General features: G+C 42.4%; 2 protein-coding genes across 13 annotated transcripts in view; one reads left to right on the top strand and one right to left on the bottom strand.

Moving 5' to 3' along the window:
* The window catches only part of ift140 (intraflagellar transport 140 homolog (Chlamydomonas)), a 279,472-nt gene that overhangs the window by 94,475 nt on the left and 162,873 nt on the right, over window positions 1-22,124 (bottom strand). The gene's annotated exons all lie outside the window — the stretch shown is intronic.
* tmem204 (transmembrane protein 204) overlaps window positions 946-22,124 on the top strand; it is a 44,308-nt gene continuing 23,129 nt past the window's right edge. For 2 of the 12 annotated variants that reach the window (XM_073060048.1, XM_073060049.1), the window contains exons 1-5: window positions 946-1,113; window positions 12,952-13,031; window positions 13,563-13,751; window positions 14,486-15,549; window positions 18,154-18,309. In XM_073060048.1, coding sequence (XP_072916149.1) covers window positions 15,282-15,549; window positions 18,154-18,309 — 424 coding nt within the window. In that variant the 5' untranslated portion in view covers window positions 946-1,113; window positions 12,952-13,031; window positions 13,563-13,751; window positions 14,486-15,281. Of the gene's footprint in view, window positions 1,114-2,003; window positions 2,143-12,951; window positions 13,032-13,562; window positions 13,752-14,485; window positions 15,550-18,153; window positions 18,310-21,260; window positions 22,062-22,124 lie in introns of those variants that run through there. The other 10 variants (XM_073060041.1, XM_073060038.1, XM_073060042.1 and 7 more) reach the window with 10 other exon arrangements.

Raw genomic sequence — 22,124 nt, 5'->3', positions numbered from 1 at the left:
CCTGTAGGCCAGCTCATTATTGTTTGAGGTAAGGCCAATCAATGTAGTGTTCAGAGAAAGGCCTCAATAGAGTGGATGTGGACAGGATGTTTATTGTGCTGGAAGAGTCTAAAACCAGAGGACACAGCCTCAGAATAGAGAGATATTCATTTGGAACAGAGATGAGGAGGAATTTCTTAAGCCAGAGTGGTGAATCTGTGGAATTTGTTGCCACAGGCAGCTGTGGAGGCCAAGTCATTGGGTATACTTAAGGCAGAGGTTGATAGGTTCTTGATTGGTCAGGGCAGGACGGGATTATGGAGAGAACGCAGGAGATTGGGGCTGAGAGGGAAAATGGATCAGCCATGATAGAATGGTGGAGCAGACTCGACTGCCAAAGGGCCTATTTCTGTTCCTCCATCTTCTGGTCTTACAGTGAAAGTGCAGTGCAGGCAGACCACATCAGGTGCAAGGCCACAACAAGGGAGATTGTGAAGTTAAGAGTCTATCTTATTGTGCAATAGTCTGATAACAGCAGGATAGGATCAGGACAGAGTTTAGTTTATGTCAGCGACCCACAGCTTGATGCTATACAGACAATGAAGCAAAGCATTCTGTTAGTGAACATAGTCTTGGCAAATCCAGAAATAAAGGCTGATCCCAACAGAGCAATTCTTGGCAGAATGACTATGTTGATCAGGATTTGACTGAATTAGGTACAAAACAGACCTCCTGATAAACATTTTTAAAATTGCAGTGTATTCTCAAGAGGGTAAAGCACATGAGACTAAAGCAGCAGGCAAAAAATGATTTGTATCCTGACAAATCATAACTTGATATATTTTCCCTGATGGTTGGGATTTAAATGCTCTCTTCTCCCTGCACCCCCTCACCCTTCCCCCACCGTTTCCCAGACTGGTTTCCTGTACGTCAGAGCTCGCAGCTGTCTGCTCAGTCCATGAGGAGACCTGCAGGAGAGTAAGTCAGAGTAAATGGCAGTCCCGCGTAGCCTCGCGTCCGACACTTCCCATTTGCCTGCTGATCTTGCACCAGGCAACATGAAGCTCAATCGCTCTGGCTGCTGAGAAATGTAAAACTATCGTTAGCGACAGATGAAGTGGACTTACTCATTGGGTAAATTTTTCTTACTTAAAATCCATATGGCTGAGCAAAAAATCCGATAGATTACAGTGATTTAGAATTCACCCCTTTTTGTAAGCAATGCTATTTAACCAAAAGATTACTATTATTTACTGAGAATAACAAGTATTTGTGCTGTTTAAATCAGGAATCTCCCACAAAAAAATAGTTGCAGTGGCTTCCAATTTCATCTTTCAGTTTGCGACTGTGTATCTAGTGGTCAAACGATACTTAATCCCATGGGTTTGAAATTTATAGACCATTTTATTTAAAGCAGGTTTTGACTGAATTTCCAAGTCAACATTACTTTGGAATTTTGGGTGGGTGTCCTGTGTGGAAGTCAACAACATTCCTGGATTGAGTATATGTGTCTGAATTGAACATCACTGTGAGTGGGGAGATAACAGCCATTCATTTACTGCTCAATTAGATCAAAATAACTTTAATTTGGAAGAAAATTATACACACATAGAAAGTAGAACAATCCAGCATTGGATAGGCCATTCAGCCCAGAATGTTGTGCTAATCTTGATGCCAATTTATACTAAATGTCCTCCTGTGTATCATCCATATCCCTCCATTCCTTCAATTTCATGTGTCTAACGAAAAGCCTCTTAAACTCCAGCAAACTCTCTGCTTCCACTACTATCCCAGTACTATGCTCTATGTAAAGCCTTGCACCTCAAGCTGCTTTTAAACTTTTTCTAACCACCCCCAACCTTAAGAGCATGTCATTTAGTGTTAGACATTTTTACTATGGGGAAGAGATTCTGACTGTCTCCCCTACCTATGTCTCTCATCATTTTAAAAGCTCTGTCAGATCTTCCCTCAGCCTCTGCCACTCTAGTAGGAATAACCCAGGTTTGTGCAACCTTTCATTATAGCTCAAATCCTCTATTCCAAGCAGCAACCCTGGTGAACCTCATCTGCACCTTCTCCAGTTCCCATATCCTTCCTCTAGTGGGGAGACCAGAACTGCACACAAAACTCCACGTGCCGTCTGACAACATTTACCAGATTCAGGTTTGTGATCACTGTCTCATATGGTGTGAAATTTGTTGTTTTGGGGCAGCAGTACAGTGCAAGATATAAAATTACTATAAATTATAAATAAATACAAAAAGAAATAACGAGGTGCTCATTGGTTCACAGACAGTTCATAGATCTGATGGGGGAGGGGAAGAAGTTGTTCTTTAATCATTGAGTGTGAGTCTTCAGGCTCCTGTACCTCCTTCCGGATGGTAGGACTGAAAAGAGTGCATGTCCCAGATAGCGAGAGTCCTTAGTGATGGACACCTTTTGAAGATGTCCTCAATGGTGGGGAGGGTGGTGCCTGTGTTGGGCTAGTTGACTGAGTCTACAATGCTCTGCAGCCTCTTTAGATCCTGTGTATTGGAGGCTCCATACCAGGTAGTGACACAACCAGTCAGGATGCTCTTGTCTGTGTATCAGTAAAGTTATAGTGTGACTTCCTTACTCTTGTACTGGACACCATGAAAGCCATTCCCCAATTCTACTACATAAATGTTCAATATCACAACTTATTATCTTTCCCAGACTATATAACTGAAAACAAGTCTAAACATGAAGAAAAGGCTATTTTACAAATGACAAGAGTGGCAGAGAGTGAGCCCACAACGCTACTGAGTGATGACATATGCAGTTGTCTGCAATGTTGATTGCAGTCTAACAGTACTCAAACCATCGGATTGTATCCTTGTAACCTGAAAACAGCTCCAACTTTACAGCATATGTTCTCAAACAAGATAAACAGAAGTTTCATTAAAACCATTTCCAGATTTGTCATGACATGATGTTCACTCACTGCAGTCTCCATTCACTTGAATTCTTGACTTTGGATGTATGTGGCCTGTGCCATACTGGGTGAAGAAATGGGCAACTCACATGAAAACCACTCAGTGGTTCAATAACTATGGTGATCTACTCATCACAAAATATCTCCTCTCATCAATAGTGAATGCTTTCTGCAATGCGTGTTCAGAAGATGACATGCGCAAGAGATTCTGCAGTGTGCCATCCACACTTTTCTGGATTGAACTCCATCTGCCATTTCTCCACCCAGTTCTAGACTCTAGAGCAACACACAAAATCCTGGAGGAACTCAGCAAGTCAGGCAGCACCTATGGAGGGGCATAAACAGTCGACCTTTCAGGATGAGACCCTTCATCTCACGTTTCTGCATTCTTTTGTAACCTATGACAACCTCATACACTATCCACAAAACCTCTGAGCTTTGTGTTTTCTGCAAACTTACTAACCTACCCATCTAATCTGACTCTGAGTCCTGATGCCGGTCTTGGACCGAAACGTCGACTGTTTATCCCCTCCATAGATACTGCCTGACCTGCTGAGTTGTTCTTCCACATTTTGTGTGTTACCCAAAAGATGATAACCCTATGAGTTAACTCCACAGACTTGGACCTCAAGATCCCTCTATTCCTCCACACTGTTAAGAACCCAGCCAATAACCCTGCATTCTGCCCTCAAACTCAACCTTCCAAAATGAATCATTTCACATTTTTCCCAAATTGAACTCCATCTGCCACTTCTCAGCCCAGTTCTGTATTCTGTCAATGCCCTGTTGTAATCTTCTACACTACCCACAACTCCACTAACCTTCATGTCATCTGCCAATTTAAATGAGCAACTTCTTTCCAGAGGGAAGTGAGTACCTGGAATGAGCTGCCAGAGAAAGTGGTCAAGGCTGGTATAATTGCAACATTTAGGAGCATCAGATATATTCTTTTAGAGAGACAGCACAAAATGGACCCTTCCAGCCCAAAGAGCTGTACCACCCAGCAACCCACCTATTTAACTCTAACCTAATCACAGGACAATTTGCAATGACCAATCAACCTACTTACCGGTACATCCTTGGACTGTGGGAGGAAAATGGAACACACAGAGGAAATCAATGCGCCTATGGGAAAAACTACTTACAGACAGTTTTGGAATTGAACTCTGACACTCCGAGCTGTAATAGCATCGTGCTAACCACTACACTACTGAGGCACCCCATATAAATGGGGGGAAGGGACTGGAGTGTCTAACACATGCAACTGGGACTAGCAGGGAGGATGCTGTGACCCGCATGGACCAGTTGGGCTGAAGGGACTTTTTCCATGCTGTATTACTCTATTGCACAAATTGTCAAACAGTTCACATCTTAAAAACTGTTGGTTTCCTACTGCGTTTTCACTGGGATTTCCATAATGATTATAACTAGCCATATAGCAACCATGACAACACTTCTAAAGAATTTCATTGGTTGGAATTTCCTGAGGTTGTATAAGTAGTTTTATAAATGGAGATTAATTCTTTTTTACGGCTGGGTGGGCAGTGAAACAATAAATATTTATGAGTTCATCCTTCACCCAAAGTCACACACAGAAAGCTGCTGCAAATCTCTGACAGTTGTACAAAAACAGCCATAGAACCAGAAATATTTTGCATATGGGACATAAAAATGCTTTACATTTTGGAAGATGACTATGGTACAACAGACGCAAAATGCTGGATGAACTTAGCAGGTCATGCAACACCTATTGGAGATGAATAAACTGCTGGCGTTTCAGGCTGAGACCTTTTGTTAGGACTGAAAAAGAAAGGGAAAGAAGCCTTAACATGGTTGAACAGTTGTAGAGCAGCAGAGATTATGACAGAAATTGTGTAGAGGAGCACAGAAGTGGTATGCAATGTGAAGAGGCAAGTATGATTCTGAAACTGGTTCTCCATGAACATTCCTGGAAACTCATTTCCACTTCAGTTGATAACTCTGCATTATCTGGTCCCCATACATCAACTCAAACGACAACTCAAAGAGTAAACAGTAAAGCAGGTGTTGTGAACCCACCTTCAATGCCTGGCATCATTCACAACTTAATTCATCAGCAGACATATGTGCTCTTATTTACAGTGAAAAATAAAATCTTGCATTGAAATAGCTCCTTTAACATCCTTTCAGGTCTCATCTGAAGCAGCAGCTTGTAATTTTGTGCTCAGGAACTGGCATGTGAGTGAGCCCAAAATCATGGGAGACCCACCAACATGGCTGACTCCTGCTCCTATTTCTTGTGTTCACTATAACGTTCTGCTAAAGCCTCATTGTTCACTATCAATCAACATGCAGTTCACATTACCAAGCTGATCTCCAGATGAAGTTTCACTCTAATGAGGTCTGCGCTAAGTCTCGATAAATTGGTGTCTCTAGATGATTGGGAGGATAAAGTATAAATTGTTGAAAGCTGTGAATTAATTCCTAGAAGATCTGAGACATAACCTGATCAAGCTAACCTTAATATAGACCAACAGAAAAAGCATAAATGACTTGCATTATTCAACCTTCAGCAGATGTTGAAAATAGCTGAGTTTCTACCAAGGAAACAAATGGTAGCAAGTGCACAAAGATACCTTCCATCCCGTATTTAACAAGTCCTGAAACATTTGTACCAGGCTATATATAGGACCACAATCAAAGGGTTAAAGCCAAGAGATTGCGGAAAAATTCAAAGTCTTTGTGCTCAGGATTCTTCCTGTTCTGACTTTAACACAATGACAAGCATATGTACCTAACTAGCAGGAAACAGCAACTAGCTTTTAATAGAGAGCAGATGTGTCGGGTAATAGAATTGAAATAGAAAAGTACAGAAACTATTTGTGGTAACAGCACTGTTATGTGGAAACATACTCTGGATGTATGAACTACGAAACAGGATGAAGTGAATCAATCAGACGCAAACTTTGAATAATTGTTTACTGTAAATCAACAGCAAAGTTTTAACAGTAATTTCTGTCATGAACTTTGTGCCTTTATTGTCTCTGGCTGTAATTGGATAACATAGGTGGGATTTTGCAGTCAGCTTTACTTCTTTCTCCTGGAGAAGGGGCAAAGGCGGGTTACTGGCATCTTAAAACCAGTTGCTCTGGGCAGATGGGGCTTGTTAGCTGTGACTGGCAGCTTCATCTAGGAGAAGGAAAACTCTGATCTCAAAACTCTGCTGTTTGCAGCCAAACCCACTCATGGGGAAAGCTTTGGGAGTAAACCCCAAGGAAAATTCTGGAGCTAGAGTTCCTAAGACAGTCCTAAGTTGAGTTCAACACTGACTGGCAACTGCTGCAAAGATGATGGCGTCAAAGTATATTAGTCTGCTGTTCCTTTGGATTCATCAGCTGTGAGGAGAGGGGAGCCTGCTGCATGGGTAACAGCTTGCTCTCCATATTGTACTGCCCTGACTTACATAACAAATGACAGCTAGAACGCAACATCCATTGTTAACCCTGACCAATGGAGGGCCCTCCTTTCACTTCTTATGCTTATTGTTATGATTTTTTTCAAAAATACCAAACACTGATTGCAATCTAAGTTACAGAATAGTTTGAAGCAGATGTCCTTCCCTCATGGAGAATAATCCACCCATTGCTCAGTCAGTGGAGTGCTTAACTTGGAATTGAAGGTTATGTGTTCAAGCTCTGCTCCAAATCCCCCAAACATCTGGGCTGCTGCTGAGGTGATGCTGAGCTTACATGGCAAAGAGGATAACCCTCCTTCAAACACCTTCTGACTAATATTTATCCCGCAGCCAACACCAATAAAACAGGTTACTTAGACATTATCATAATGGTCTTCAGGAGCTTGTTATGTTACATATTGGCTACAATTCCTACATTATCGTGATCAGGAGCAGCATCTCCAACACCATCACACTGAGCACAGGGGCCCCCCAAGGCTGTGTGCTCAGTCCACTGCTGTTCACTCTGCTGACCCACGACTGTGCTGCAACACACAGCTCAAACCACATCATCAAGTTCATTGGTGACAGGACCATGGTGGGTCTCATCAGCAAGAATGACAAGTCAGCTTACAGAGAGGAGGTACAGCGGCTAACAGACTGGTGCAGAGGCAACAACCTGTCTCTGAATGTGAACAAAAGAGATGGTTGTTGACTTCAGGAAAGCACAGAGTGATCACTCTCCGCTGAACATTGACGGCTCCTCCATTGAGATCTTTAAGAGCACCAAATGTCTTGGTGTTCACCTGGCAGAGAATCTCACCTGGTCCCTCAACACCAGCTCCATAGCAAAAAAAGCCCAGCTTTCTGTGAAGGCTGAGAAAAGTCCATCTCCCACCCCCCATCCTCACCACATTCTGCAGAGGATGTGTCGAGAGCATCCTGAGCAGCTGCATCACTGCCTGGTTTGGGAATTGCACCATCTCGGATCGCAAGACTCTGCGGCGGATAGTGAGGTCAGCTGAGAAGATCATCGGGGTCTCTCTTCCCGCCATTACAGACATTTACACCACACGCTGCATCCGCAAAGCAAACAGCATTATGAAGGACCCCACGCACCCCTCACACAAACTGTCCTCCCTTCTGCCATCTGGGAAAAGGAACCGAAGCATTCTGGCTCTCAGGACCAGACTGTGCAACAGTTTCTTCCCCAAGCCATCAGGCTCCTCAATACCCAGAGTCTAGACTGACATCTACATCATTTATTATTATATTGTAATTTGTCCTCTACTGTGCCTATTGTCTTGTTTATTAATTATTGTACTGTCCTGCACTGTTTTGTGCACTTTATGTAGTCCTGTGCAGGTCTGTAGTCTAGTGCAGTTTTTATGTTGTTTTACGTAGTCTAGTGTAGCCTTGTGCTGTCTCACATAGTCTAGTGTAGTTTTGTGTTGTTTCATGTAGCACCAGGGTACTGGAGGAATGTTATTTTGTTTTTACTGTGAACTGTACCAGCAGTTTATGGTCAAAATGACAATAAACTTGACTTGATAACTGAGACTGTACTTCTAAAGAATTTCATAAGCTCTACAGCACTCTAGGAAAGAGGAGATTTACCAGGACGCTGCCTGGTTTGGAGAGTATGGATTATGATCAGAGATTAAGGGAGCTAGGGCTTTACTCTTTAGAGAGAAGGAGGATCAGAGGAGACATGATAGAGGTGTACAAGATATTAAGAGGAATAGATAGAGTGGACAGCCAGCGCCTCTTCCCCAGGGCACCACTGCTCAGTACAAGAGGACATGGCTTTAAGGTAAGGGCAGGAAAGTTCAAGGGGGATATCAGAGGAAGGTTTTTCACTCAGAGAGTGGTTGGTGCGTGGAATGCACTGCCTGAGTCAGTGGTGGAGGCAGATACACTAGAGAAGTTTAAGAGACTACTAGACAGGTATATGGAGGAATTTAAGGTGGGGGGTTATATGGGAGGCAGGGTTTGAGGGTTGGCACAACATTGTGGGCCGGAGGGCCTGTAATGTGCTGTACTATTCTATTCTATTCTAAAGTGAACATGAATGTACTAACGTTTAATAAATAGGAGCAGAATTAGGCCATTTGGACAATCAGGTCTGCTTCACTATTTGATCGTGGCTGATTTCTCAACCACATTCTCCCACCTTCTCCCCATAGCCTTTAATGCCCATGCTGAAGTTGGGTCTGGTGTGTGTGGAACGCATGTTCAGAAAGATGAGAAGCAGAACGTGTACAGCAGGGAAGCAAAGATGGGCATGGGCCAGCAGTGCAACAGTATTGATAGGGATAGCAGCAATTGTAGGGTAAAACTGAAATAATAGGAGGGGTAGGATGCTGCCTGGAAAAGGACAACAATCACAATGGATTTGGGATAGAGGCAGGTGCAATGTGAGGGCAGTACGGTAATGTAGTGGTTAGCACATGGCTTTACAGCGCCAGCAATTAGGGTTCAATTCCCACACTAACCGTAAGGAGTTGGTATATTTTCCCGGTGACTGAGTGGATTTCAGCCAGGTTCTTAGTTTCCTCCCATATTCTAAAGGTGTACGAGTTAGGGTTAGTAAGTTGTTAGCACGCTATACTGGTGCCAGAAGCATGGCGACACTTGCAGGCTGCCTCTAACACAAACAATACATTTCACTCAACACACACAAAATGCTGGAGGAACTCAGCAGCCAGGCAGCATCTACGGAAAAGAGTCCAGTCGACACTTCGTCAGGACTGGAAAACAGGATGAGGAGTCATAGTAAGAAGGTGGGGATAAGGGAGTAAGAAACACAAGGTGATGGGTGAAACTGGGGGTGGGGAGAGGGGTGAAGTAAAGAGATGGGAAGTTGACTGGTGAAAGAGATACAGGGCTGGAGAAGGGGAGTCTGATAGGACAGAAGGCCATGGAAGAAAGAAAAGGGGAGAGGAGCACCAGAGGGAGGCGATAAGCAGGTAAGATTAGGTGAGTGGGGGAAATAGGAAAGGGTTTATGGTGAAGGTGGGGGGGTGGGGTTACCAGAAGATCAAGAAATTGTTCATGCCATCGAGTTGGAGACTACCCAAATGGAATATAAGGTGTTGTTCCTCCAATCTGGTGTGACCTCATATCGACAGTGGAGGAGGCTATGGATAGACGTATCAGAATGGGAATGGGAGGTAGAATTAAAATGGGTGGCCACTGGGAGATCCCGCTTCTTGTGGTGGACAGAGATGCTCAGTGAAACAGTCTCCCAGTCTACTTCAGGTCTCACCGATGTACAAGAGGCCACAAAGCCTGGACTGACACCAACTTACTACCTTCTACTGTGCCTATTGTCTTGTTTATTATTTATTGCAATGCCTGCACTGTTTTGTGCACTTTATGCAGTCCTGGGTAAGTCTGTAGTCTAGTGTAGTTTTTTCCTGTGTTGTTTTATGTAGGTCAGTGTAGTTTTTGTACTGTGACATGTAGCACCATGGTCCTGAAAAACGTTGTCTCATTTTTACTGTGTACTGTACCAGCAGTTATGGTCGAAATGACAATAAAAAGTGACTTGACTTGACTTGACCAGGAGCACAGTGCACAGTAAATGACCCCAAAAGACTCACACGTGAAGTGTCGCCTCACCTGGAAGGACTGTTTGGGGCGAGGAAGGAGGTGTAGGGGCAGGTGTAGCACTTGTTCCGCTTGCAAGGATAATGCCAGGGAGGAAATCAGTAGGGAGGGACGAATGGACAAGGGAGTTGCATAGGGAGTGATCCCTGTGGAAAGTGGAGGGAGGGGAGGGAAAGATGTAGTTGGTGGTGGGATTCCACTGGAGATGGCAGAAGTTACAGAGCATTATGTGTTGGATGTGGAGGCTGGTGGGGTGGTAGGTCACTACCAATCAGGGCCCCAAAATGTCCTTTCAGGTGAGGCAACAGTTCACCTGCGAGTATGTTGGGGTCATCTACTATATCCAGTGCTCCTGATGTAACCCCCTGTACATTGGGGAAATCCAACACAGATTGGGATACTGCTTCGCCGAACACCTACTCTCCGTCCACCACAAGGAGTGGGATCTCCCAGAGGCCACCCATTTTAATTCTACTCCCCATTCCAACATGTCAGTCAATGGTCTCCTCTACTGTTGCAATAAGGCCACACTCAGGTTGGAGGAGCAACACCTTATATTCCACCTGGGTAGCCTCCAACCTGATGGTATGAACATCGATTTCTCGAAGTTCCACCCTCTCCTTCACCATTCCCCATTCCCATTTCCCTCTCTCAACTAACCTGCCTATCCCTCTGGTGCACCTCCCCCATTTTTTTCTTCCATGACCTTCTGTCCTCTCCCATCAGATTCCACGTTCTCCTCCCAATTTCACCTATCACCTCGTGGTTCTTCTCCCCTCCCCCCACCATTTTCTTTTTCTGACTTATCTTTCCTTCCAGCCTGAAAGGGTCTCGGCCCGAAAAGTCGACTGTGCTCTTTTCCATGGGTTTCTCCAGCATTTTGTGTGTGTTGCTTGGGTTTCCCGTAACTGCAGATTTTCTCTTGTTTGTGATGCATTTCCTTGCATGTTTTGATACTTCGATGTGTATGTAACAAATAAAGCTAATCTTATCTTAACAAGAAAAATAAATCATTATAACAAAATAACCTTGCTGATTTTTAATGTATGGGTTTTTGGGCCTAGCATCCAATTATTTGTTTGTACAGATAAACATTTCTATGGTGCTGAAGTTGTTGAAGACGTTGGTAAGGCCTAATTTGGAGTACAGTGTGCAGTTCTGGTCACTTACTGACAGGAAAGATATCAATAAGACTGAATGAGTGCTAAGAAAATCTACATGGATATTGCCAAGACTTGACCTGAGTTACAGGGAAAAGTTGAATAGGTTAGGACTTTATTTGCTGGACTGCAGAGAATGAGGAGAGATTTGATAGAGGTATACAAAATTATGAGGGGTATAGACAGGGTAAATGTAAGCAAGCTTTTTCCACTGTGGTTGGGTGAGACAACTAGGCGTTACGGGAAGGGGAACATGAGGAGGATCCTCTTCACTCAGAGAAGAGTGTGAGTGTGGAATGAGCTGCCAGCAGATGCGGGTTTGATCGCAACATTTAAGAAAAGTTTGGATAAGTACATGCATGGGAGGGATATGGAGGCTATGGTCTGTTTGTGGTTTGATAGGACTAGGCAGAATAACAGTTTGGCACAGGTTACATCATCCAAAGGGCCTGTTTCTGTACTGTAGTGCTCTATGGATTTAAGATGGTATTCACAACCTTATAATGTTCCAAGTTATCTCCCAACCAATTTGCTACTTTTTGAATTGTGACCATAGTAGGATATTTGCTCACACAAAGCTGCCATAGTCAGCAACAGATAATTTCTTTCAGTGGTTGAGGGAGAAATATCACACATGATGGCAGGAGTAGTTTCTCTTTGTTATACAAGGTCCTTTACCTGAGAGAATGGATGGGGTCTCCACTGGCTATGCTACCTCTGACAACAGAGCAATCTCTCCGTACCACTGCAGAGGTCCTGACACTTAAACTGAGAGTCTATGACTCATACATGAACGCCACTATTCATTGTTTTATATGGAACACTGAACCTACATTTGTATAGCAGCATATATTACAGATAAATATGCAGGAAAAGAGTAACTTTGCGCAATATCCCTTAAACAAAAGTAAGAACAGATAACACACACAAAATGCAGGTCCTGATGAAGGGTCTCAGCCCGAAACGTCGACAGTGCTTCTCCTTATAGATGCTGCCTGGCCTGCTGTGTTCCACCAGCATTTTGTGTGTGTTGTTTGAATTTCCAGCATCTGCAGATTTCCTCGTGTTTGCTCTAAGAACAGATAATTTGCTTTCAAAGATGTTTCTTACATTTTGTTGTACACTCAAGAAAAAGCAAAGATAGAGATAAAAATGAATAAATAGCTTACTTTCCAATTACTCTATTGTGTCATTCCATCAATGCAAGACAAGCTTTTCACTGTATCTCTGTAAGTGTGACAATAATAGACCAATTCCAATTATCCTGAAACAAAACACTAGAGATCCTGAAAATTTGAAATGAACCAGAGAACAGCAGAAATATTCACATCAGGGAATAAAGAAATATGAAGACCCTCGATAGTTCGGGAACAACTTCTTCCCTTCTGCCATCATATTTCTCAATGGGCCTTGACCCATGAACAACACTTTGTATTTTTTGTACTATTTATTTATTCTGCAATTTAGTGTAATTTTATGTGTTTGCACTGTATTACTGCCAGAAAACAACAAATTTCATATTATATGCACTCAGTGGCCAATTTACTAGCTACCTCTCATACTTAATAAAATGGCCACTGAGTATGTTTTGTGGTCTGCTTCAAGGTTCGATGTGTTATGCATTCAGAGATGCTCTTCTGCACACTACTGTTGTAAAATGTGGTTATTTGAGTTGCTGTCACCTTCCTGTCAGCTGGAACCAGTCTGGCCATTCCCTTCTGACCTCTCTTATTAATAAGGCATTTTCACCCACAGAACTGCCACTCACTGGACTTTTTTTTGTTTTTCGCACCATTCTCTATAAACTCTAGGGATTGCTGTGTGTGAAAATCCCAGGAGATTGGCAATTCGAGATTCTCATACCTCATCTGGCACCAAGAATCATTCCATGGTCAGTCACTTAGATCACATTTCTTCCCCATTCTGATGTTTGGTCTGAATCTTTTGATCATGACTGCATGTTTCTATACATTGAGTTGCTGCCACGATTGGCTGATTAGATGTTTGCATTAACGAGTTGGTGTACAGATGCACCTAGTGAAGTGGTCACTGAGTGTGTCAGTGTTAATAAACTTGATTCTGTGAAAAGAGAAACAACTAACATTTCAGAACAGTAATCTTTTAAAACCAGCATTATCTTAATGTATTATCTTAATTGTATTTAGAATGTTCTCTGTGAAGTTCAACAGAACCTCAGTGTTATAGGGAATGTTCCTCTAGTGCAGACAGGAGTTCTTTTACACAGAATTGTAATTTAAACCACAGAAAATAATTAATATTCCAATAAGCCGCAGCATCTATCCCAGCTCCCCCTCTCTCCACAGAGGCTGCCTGGTCTGCTGAATGCATTTATAACAGTACCCTTGTTGCATCTTGAATATTGTACTCAAAAGTTATAATTTATTTCTTAATCTATGATCAGACATCCACATATTCCAGAAGACAAATGGATATACAGCACTGTACAAATGTCTTCGCACACTAGATTTTTTAAGTGGTTTCAGATGATATGGCTTCCACAGGGCCCTGATCTCCACACCATCGAGGCTGTCTGGGATTACCTGGAGAGACCGAAGCCAGTGAGACACCCAAAGTTTGCAGAAGAACTGAGGCAAGTTCTCCAAGATGTTTGGAACAATCTACTAGCTGATTTTCTTATAAAGCTGCACGACAGTGTATCTAAGGGAACTGATACAGTTTTAAAGTATTTATTTTATTTAATTTTTTTTTACTGTTTATTGTGTTTTATACTTGTAAATAATTTAGATCACTTTGTAGAAATCCATTTTCACTTTGACACAAAAGAGACCTTTTCTGTTGATCAGTGTCAAAAAATCCAAATTAAATCCACTGTGATTCAATGTTATAAAACAATAAAACATAAAGACTGCCAAGGGCGGGGTGAATACTTTTATAGGAGATGTATATTTTATACATATAGAGAGGGGGGCAGAGAGAGGATAGAGAGTGGGGTAAAGAGGGGAATACAGAGGGAAGGTAGTGAGAAAGAGAAAGAGAGAGAGGAAGAGAGAATTAGAGATGAGATGAAAGTGAGAGAGAAAGATGCAGAAAGAGATGCAAACAGGGATGCAGAGAGGGAGAGAGGAATAAATATTCAGGAAGATAACAAGGTATAGTTAGACTTGATACTATGTGCAAATACAGTATGTGCAATATGGGCAGATTACAAAATGACAGAACTTGCAGCTATGCAAATGAACAAATAACTACTTGAGCCAATAACTAAGCACCATTGAACCTAATAGTTGCATTTGTCAAAGATTGCAGCATGTTAAGGCAAAATCCCATGGACTGGTTTGGTGACATTCCTCATTTCCTTCACAGTGACCTTGTCCGGATAGAAGAACACAGAAGAAATTCCCGTTTCCCAGTTATTTGAGCCAAGAGCTGGAAACGCTGCTTTGATTGTCGTCCGGGTCCCTTCCTTAGAGGAAACACATCCTGTTAACGTTTGACTGTGAAGTCGCAGTGCTGAATGTTTGTTGCAGACAGTTACGCCCAGAAACTCAGCAACAGAGTTAGAAAAACAACAGTTTCCTCCTAGCTTCCAGAAAGCGTCTTTTTCTCCTTGGTACCTTATCAGTTATGTTAAGATCGTGTCACAGTCGAAGTAAGAAGTCTATTTCTACAAGATGGCCAATTTCTGCCTAACCATTTGATCAGGAGAGCTGTGGCTGTTAATAGTCTGACTTAAACAAAGATTATTTCTGCAAACCTGCTTAGGGTATCAAGGCAATCTGCCTTTTAACCACCCAACAGACAGGTGTGCTACTTGAGGAGAGCACGAGTGATCCCTCTGGCTTTATTGAAGGCTCGTCAGTTGGAGAACTCACATCTTCATCATAAGGGATGGACCTGCGTACACGGCAGCTTATCGTTGCCGCACCTCCAGTCGAGAAGGCACAGGAGGGTGGATAAGCTTAGCAAAAACTCAAATTACTTGGATTTTGAGGACACTGGGGAGGTAACAATGAATACTCAACTCCCCTAGCAGCTCTCAAGTAGCTCTAGGTACTCCCGCATTTCCAATGTACGCGAGTGTTTTGTGTGGAAACAAAAGAGGCTCTCTCGTGCTCTGTGGGTAACAAGAGCGTCTTGGAGCTGGGGTGAGGAAGCAGGCATGGCTGTTCAAAAGCTGGTGGCGACTGCTGTAGCAGTGGCTCTCCTGTCCCTGATTCTTAACAATGCAGCAGCCATCACTCCAAACTGGGTGTACCAGGCCCTGGAGGATGGGAGAAAGCGCAGCGTTGGTCTGTGGAAGATGTGCTACGGGAGCGAAAAAGGGAAAGCGTCAGTAAGGCATGAACAAACGCTGGAACGTGAGTGTGAGAATTTAAGCTGGGGGTCAGAGCACCCTGGATTTCAAGAATCTCGGAACACAGTTAAACGTAAGTCTACAAACCTCTTATCTAGCACAGGGGTAAGATCCCATTACTGTTCCTAATGGCTTGGGAGGGTATGAGATTCCTGTTCCTTCACTTGGGGAAATAATGGACAGTCTAGTACCTCAAGTCTAAGGTTAGGTATGGTCTATGAAACTTCAAATCCATAACTATCAGGGTCTGTACAAAATTCACAATGCTGTTATAAGTGTCAGGTTAGGCATGGTCTATGAAACATTAGAATATAGAACAATACAGAACCTTCAGCCCAGGAAGTTGTACCGACCTTACATCTTTAACCATCAGGGTCTGAGTTACAAAATTCTCAGTGGCATTATTCTTCAGGAAGGTGATCACTGAAATACTGGCACTATTTATTGATGGGGGAAGGGGAATGCAGTGATGGTGGTGAAGAAGAGCCCCAAACTTCTGCTGAAAATTGAGGCTTAATCATCTTTACAGCTCATGAATATGGAGTTATCTAGGCAAGTACAATTCATCTGTCCAATTAAAGCATTACACCGTGTGAATATTTCATACAACTCACTACCAAACTGAACACATTTTGTCACAATCATCTCCTTCGGCAATCCCTCAGGATTGAAGATGAATCAGAATCACGTTTAATATCACTGGCATATGTCTGGCATATGGTGTTCTGTGGCAGCAGTAGTTTGCATACATAATAACAAAAAACTATAAATTACATTAAGTATATATTAAAACATTAAATTAAATAACTAGTGCAAAAATAGAAGGAAAGAAGTAGTGAAGTAGTGTAGAGAGGTTCACTGTCCATTCAAACTCCGATGGTGGAGGGGAAGGAGTTGTTCCTGAAATATTGAGTGTATGTTTTCACACTCCTGTATCTCCTCCCTGGTGGTAGCAATGAGATAAGGGCATTGCCTTTTGAAGATGTCCTCAATGCTGGAGAACCTGGTGCCCATAATGGAGCTGGCTGAGTTTACAATTTTTTTCCAGCTTTTTTGATCCTCTGCAGTGACCCCTCCATGCCAAATGGTGATGTGACCATTTCAAAAGCTCTTACTCTCCATTTCTGTGATGTCTAAAGTTACTGACAAAATTTAAATAGACCGACAAATTCTAGTGCACTCGGGATATAGCTGTTTGGCTGGTGGACAGTTTAGAAGGCAATCATTTTCTTCCATCATTCGCAATGGGTTTCTGTGTGCTTCCAACAAACTGACTCCAGCCTCTCACTGCCATCGACACTGCAGCAATCCCAGACTGCAAAGGTGCTGAGAATGAAGTCAAGGGCCACGGTCAGCAGGTTCCAAAGGGGGAGAACAGGTGACCCCCAACTGGGGGCTAGGAAGGGGTTTATTTTGCTATTGTCTCTGTTTTATACATTGGCTGTGTGTTGCTCTGCTGAACATCGTGGGCATGCTATGTTGGTGCCAGAATGTGTGGTGACACTTGTGAGCTGCCTTCAGCACATCTTCAGACTGATTTGGTCATAAATGCAAATGATGCATTTTACTGTATTTCAGGACCACCAGGCTCAATAAAAACAGTTACTTTCCCAAAGCAGTAAAGCTAATCAACACCTCCAATGACCACCACTTTATCATTTCCTGTCAGAGTCACCTTATTTACAGAGACTCTAATGTCTAGTGTCACTTTATGGACATACAATCAATCCCTGTATATAAGCCATCTTATCTACTTATTTTTATTGTGTTTTCATTATTATTGTGTTCTTTATCTTATTGTATTTTTTGTGCTGCACTGGATTCGGAAACACAATTATTTTGTTCTCCTTTACAATTGTGTACTGTAAATGACATCAAAAAATCTTGAATCTTGAACATACATGTGACTAATAAATCTATTCAGAGTAATTCATCACATGGACATCAAATGTTCAGCAGAACAAATCATGCAACAACAACAAAACAAGCCCCTTTCCTCCCTCCCACCCAGACATGCAGTTACTGTTCCTTCTCCTCTCTGCGACTGCCAAGAGTCAGTGGGGATATTACATATTTCCCCACAGAGAGTCTCGGGAACAGTGCAGGGATCACTGAATCGGGAGCTTTATGACAGGTTGGAGAATTTATTTATCTTTAAATTTTATTTTATTTAGAGATACAGGGTGATTAAGGCCCATTTCGGCTCTTTGAGTGGCGCCACCAGCAAACTACTGATTTAACTCTAGCCTAATCATGGGACAATTAACAATGACCAATTAACCGACTAAACAGTATGTCTTTGGATTGTGGGAGGAAACCAAAGCACCCGGAGAAAACCCATGTATTCCAAGGGGAGGACATACAAATTCCTTACAGAGGACACCAGGATTGAACTTAAAAACTCTGACGCCCAAGCTGTAATAGTGTTATACTAACCGCTATGCTACTCTGAAAATCCTAATCTTCACACATTCTTTTTCTCAGATGGCCAAAGGTGATGAAGGTCCGAGGAATCTCAAGAGTCCTCCTTTGCAATTATTCTACAATTTGCTGCAGATTTTTTGATATTTATTCTTCTATGTCTAATTCCATTAATGCTGTTTGAAAAGGCAACATACGATGGGAATGGACTGCACTTAAACCCAGAGGTTAACCACACTCTCTTGCTCTCCTGCAGTTCAGTTTGACATGATGCGAGCCTGTAACCTGATTGCCACAGTGGCTCTGACCGCCAGCCAGCTCATCTTCCTGCTTGGACTGATGAAACTCCCCCTTATCACTCGGGATTCGCAGTGGTGGGAGGAAGCCATTGCTGCTTTGTTTCAGCTGTCCAGTAAGTAACACTCTCTTTAACCAGACTGAGCACACAAACATGTGAAACCTGCATACACCTTGTGTGGTCACTTCAGCAGGGCTTTGGGCTTACCAGCCTTTGTTTCGGTCCAGTTAGATACTCTTGCATTTTTTTAAGATTGATTTTTAAATTCTCTGAATTGTTTTTAAAGCATTTAATGGTCTGGGAACAGAGTACATCACAGAACCGTATTTGTTTTATAATCCTGCATGAACTCTCACGTCTTCATTTGCCAGTCTCTTAAATTTAAACAATCTTCCTCAAAAGAGAACTGGTGGGTCAGCTTTTTTGAACTTATGTTCCTAAACTGTGGAATTCAATACCTAAATCTATAAGGGATTCAGACTCAGTTGACACTTTAAACACCAGCTCAAAACCTATTTACTTAACCTTGCTTTTAACTAACATCTTTCTTTTATTTTCATGTTTATTTTTTATCTTTTTCCATGTTATTTTCATGTTTGTACTTTTATCCCATTGTAACACACTTTGAACTACATTGTCTGTGAAAACTGCTCTATAAATAAAATTATGACTTAATTAAATCTTGCAGAGGTCAACAATCATTGAGTCATGTATTTGAAGTAACAAAGCGCTGGAGGTACTCAGTGGGTCAGGCAGTATCTATAGAGGGAAATGGATGGTCGACGTTCCAGGTCAAGATTTATCCCAGTTCCCCGCTACTTTCCCATAGCCTTGCAAATATTTGCTTTGTAATTATGTAGTTAGTTCACCCCAAACCGTCAGCCAGATTCACTTCAGCACACTGATGGAAATGTCACTTCCACATCGTAAATGAGAAACAGAGCCTCACTCGGTACCTACCCAAAGCCAACAAAGGCCTGACTAAGTACACTCAGTGGCCACTTTATTAAGTACAAGAGGTGTGGTCTTCTGCTGCTATAACCTATCCACTTCAAGGTTCAACATGTGTGTTAAACAGTGCTCTTCTGCACACCATTGTTGTTATTTGAGTCACTGTCACCTTCCTATCAGCTTGAACCAGTCTCCTCTGATCTCTCTGTCAACAGGGCGTTTTCACACAAAGAACTGGTGCTCACTGGATGTTTTTGTTTTTTTGCACCATACTCTGCAAATTTTATTGACTGTTGTGCGTAAAAATCCCAGGAGATCAGCAGGTTGTGAGATACTTAAAACACCTCGCCTGTCACAAACAATCATTTCATGGTCAAAGTCACTCAGGTCACATTTTTTCCCCCATGCTGATGTTTGTTCTGAACAACAACTGAACCTCTTGATCATGTCTGTGTGCTTTTATGCATTGAGTTACTGCCAGATGATTGGCTGATATTTGCAAAAATGAGCAGGTGTACAGGTGTGCCTAATAAAGTGGCTACTGAGTGTAAGTTGGTGTCAAATTAGGTCTGAAGTTTATTCTGTTTGAAACATAAAGCTGGGGTTAGGCTGGACCGCTTAGGCTAGCTCAGTACTATATCCCAATTAGCATGAAACATTCAGCATTACGTGTCTTTTCCTCTTGCTCAATAGCCACATACTGTGTGCAATTGGTTAACACACACAACATGCTGGAGGAACTCAACAAATCAGGCAGCATCTATGGAAGAAAATAAACAGTCGATGTTTTGGGTCAAGACCATAGATGATGCCTGACTTGCTGAACTCCTCCAGGTGTGTGTGTGTGTGTGTGTGTGTGTGTGTGTGTGTGTGTGTGTGTGTGTGTGTGTGTGTGTGTGTGTGTGTGTGTGTGTGTGTGTGTGTGTGTGTGTGTGTGTGTGTGTGTGTGTGTGTGTGTGTGTGTGTGTGTGTGTGTGTGTGTGTGTGTGTGTGTGTGTGTGTGTGTGTGTGTGTGTGTGTGTGTGTGTCTCAAGATTTCTAGATTCTGCAGAACTTCTTGTGTTCATGATACGTAGTTTGTAGATGACACCAAGTGGTCAGTGGAGAGGGGTATCTACAGTTACAATATCCAAATCAACGGGGGGGAAGACCAAAAATATGACAGATGGGTTTTAACTTGGATAAGTTTGAGGTGCAAGTTAAACTAGGACGGAGCTTTCAAAGTAAATGGGAAGGCCTTGGAGAGTGCTGCAAAACAGAGAGAACTAGGGGTATAGGTACTGTGCTCTCTTCTTGCTGCTGGCATCAGGAAGGAGGTACAGGAATCTTAGGTTCCACACCAGCAGTTTCAGGAACAGTTATTACCCTTCAACCATCAGGTTTCTGAACCAACGTGAATAATGACACTCACCTCTCAAATCTGAAATGGTTTCACAACCTACAGACTCACTTTCACAGACTCTACAACTCATGTTCTCAATATTATTTATCTTTTTTATTTACACGATTTAGCTTCTTATGCACGTTGGCTGTCAATCTTTGATTATGTACGAGGGGTGATTGATAAGTTTGTGGCCTAAGGTAGAAGGAGTCAATTTTAGAAAATCTAGCACATTTATTTTTCAACATAGTCCCATGTTTTCAACATGCAGGTCAACTCATTGAATGATTATGCAGGAAGTTTGAAGTCCTCAGTTAATAAATCATCAGGGGTAATTGATATGTCCGTGGCCTAAGGTAGAAGGAGATGAGTTATTAACTTTAAACTTTCTGCATAATCACTCAGAGTTGAACTGCATGTGCGTGTAACGAGAGCTGTATAACTCATCTCCTTCTACCTTAGGCCACGAACTTATCAATCACCCATCTGTGGACACTTTCTGGAGGTTCAAGATCCGTATGCTCCACGACCCCTGGACTAAGTGTGTAAATGTAGGAGGGGACTATTTTGAAAAATAAATGAGCTAGGTTTTCTAAAATTGACTCCTTCTACCTTAGGCCACGAACTTATCAACCACCCCTCGTATAGTTTTTCATAAATTCTCTTGTATTTTATTTTCCTACAAGCCACTGTCATGCTTTCTTTGTAATTGCATTAACATGCTGGGCCACAGATAGATCTTCAGAGATGTTGACACCCAGGAACTTGAAACAACTCACCCTTTCCACTGATGACCCCTTGATGAAGACTGGTGTGTGTTCCCTCGAGTTCCCCTTCATGAAGTCCACAATCAATTCCTTGGTTGTATTGACATTAAAGGCAAGGTTGTTGTTGCAACATCACTCGTGCACAGAGTGCACAAGACAACGGATGGATAGACACAGGAGCAGAATTAGGCCATTCGGTCCATTGAACTACCCCAGCACCCTGGAACTGGGAACATGGGCAAGTTCCCAAAGGCACAACTGCAGAGAGTGGTACGGACAGCCCAGTGCATCTGTGGATGTGAACTTCCCTCCATTGAGGACATGTATAGCAGCAGGTGCATAAAGAAGGCCTGGAAGATTATCGGGGACACCAGTCACCACAACCATAAACTGCTTCAGCTGCTTCCATCTGGCAAACGGTACCACAGCATTAAAGCCAGAACCAACAGGCTACAGGACAGCTTCTTTCTACAAGCCTAAAGATTCACAAGTCTGTACATTGTGTTACTCCCTCACATTGTGGGATGGATGTAAGATTTAAATAAATTCAGTTCAATTCAATTAATACCTGAGGCAGTGACTAGATCAGAATTAAGGTAAAGCTGTAAACAGAACAGTGGCTCACTGATGCAAACTCTGAGAAAGCAGTTATGACAACCTGGAGTTGCACACTGCAGCGAGAAATTAGCACCCAGCTTAAAAATACAAATCAGGTCTAACTTCAGTTGCATCATTTTCTGGTGAATTTGCATCCATCAGAAATTGCCTAGGACACTTATACATGCTTTTCATCATTTGTTCCCTATTAAAATCTATTTATAAAATTCTTA

The sequence above is a fragment of the Hemitrygon akajei genome, chromosome 11 (assembly GCF_048418815.1).
Source record: "Hemitrygon akajei chromosome 11, sHemAka1.3, whole genome shotgun sequence".
Lineage (NCBI taxonomy): Eukaryota > Metazoa > Chordata > Chondrichthyes > Myliobatiformes > Dasyatidae > Hemitrygon > Hemitrygon akajei.
This window is presented reverse-complemented; position numbering and strand designations above follow the sequence as displayed.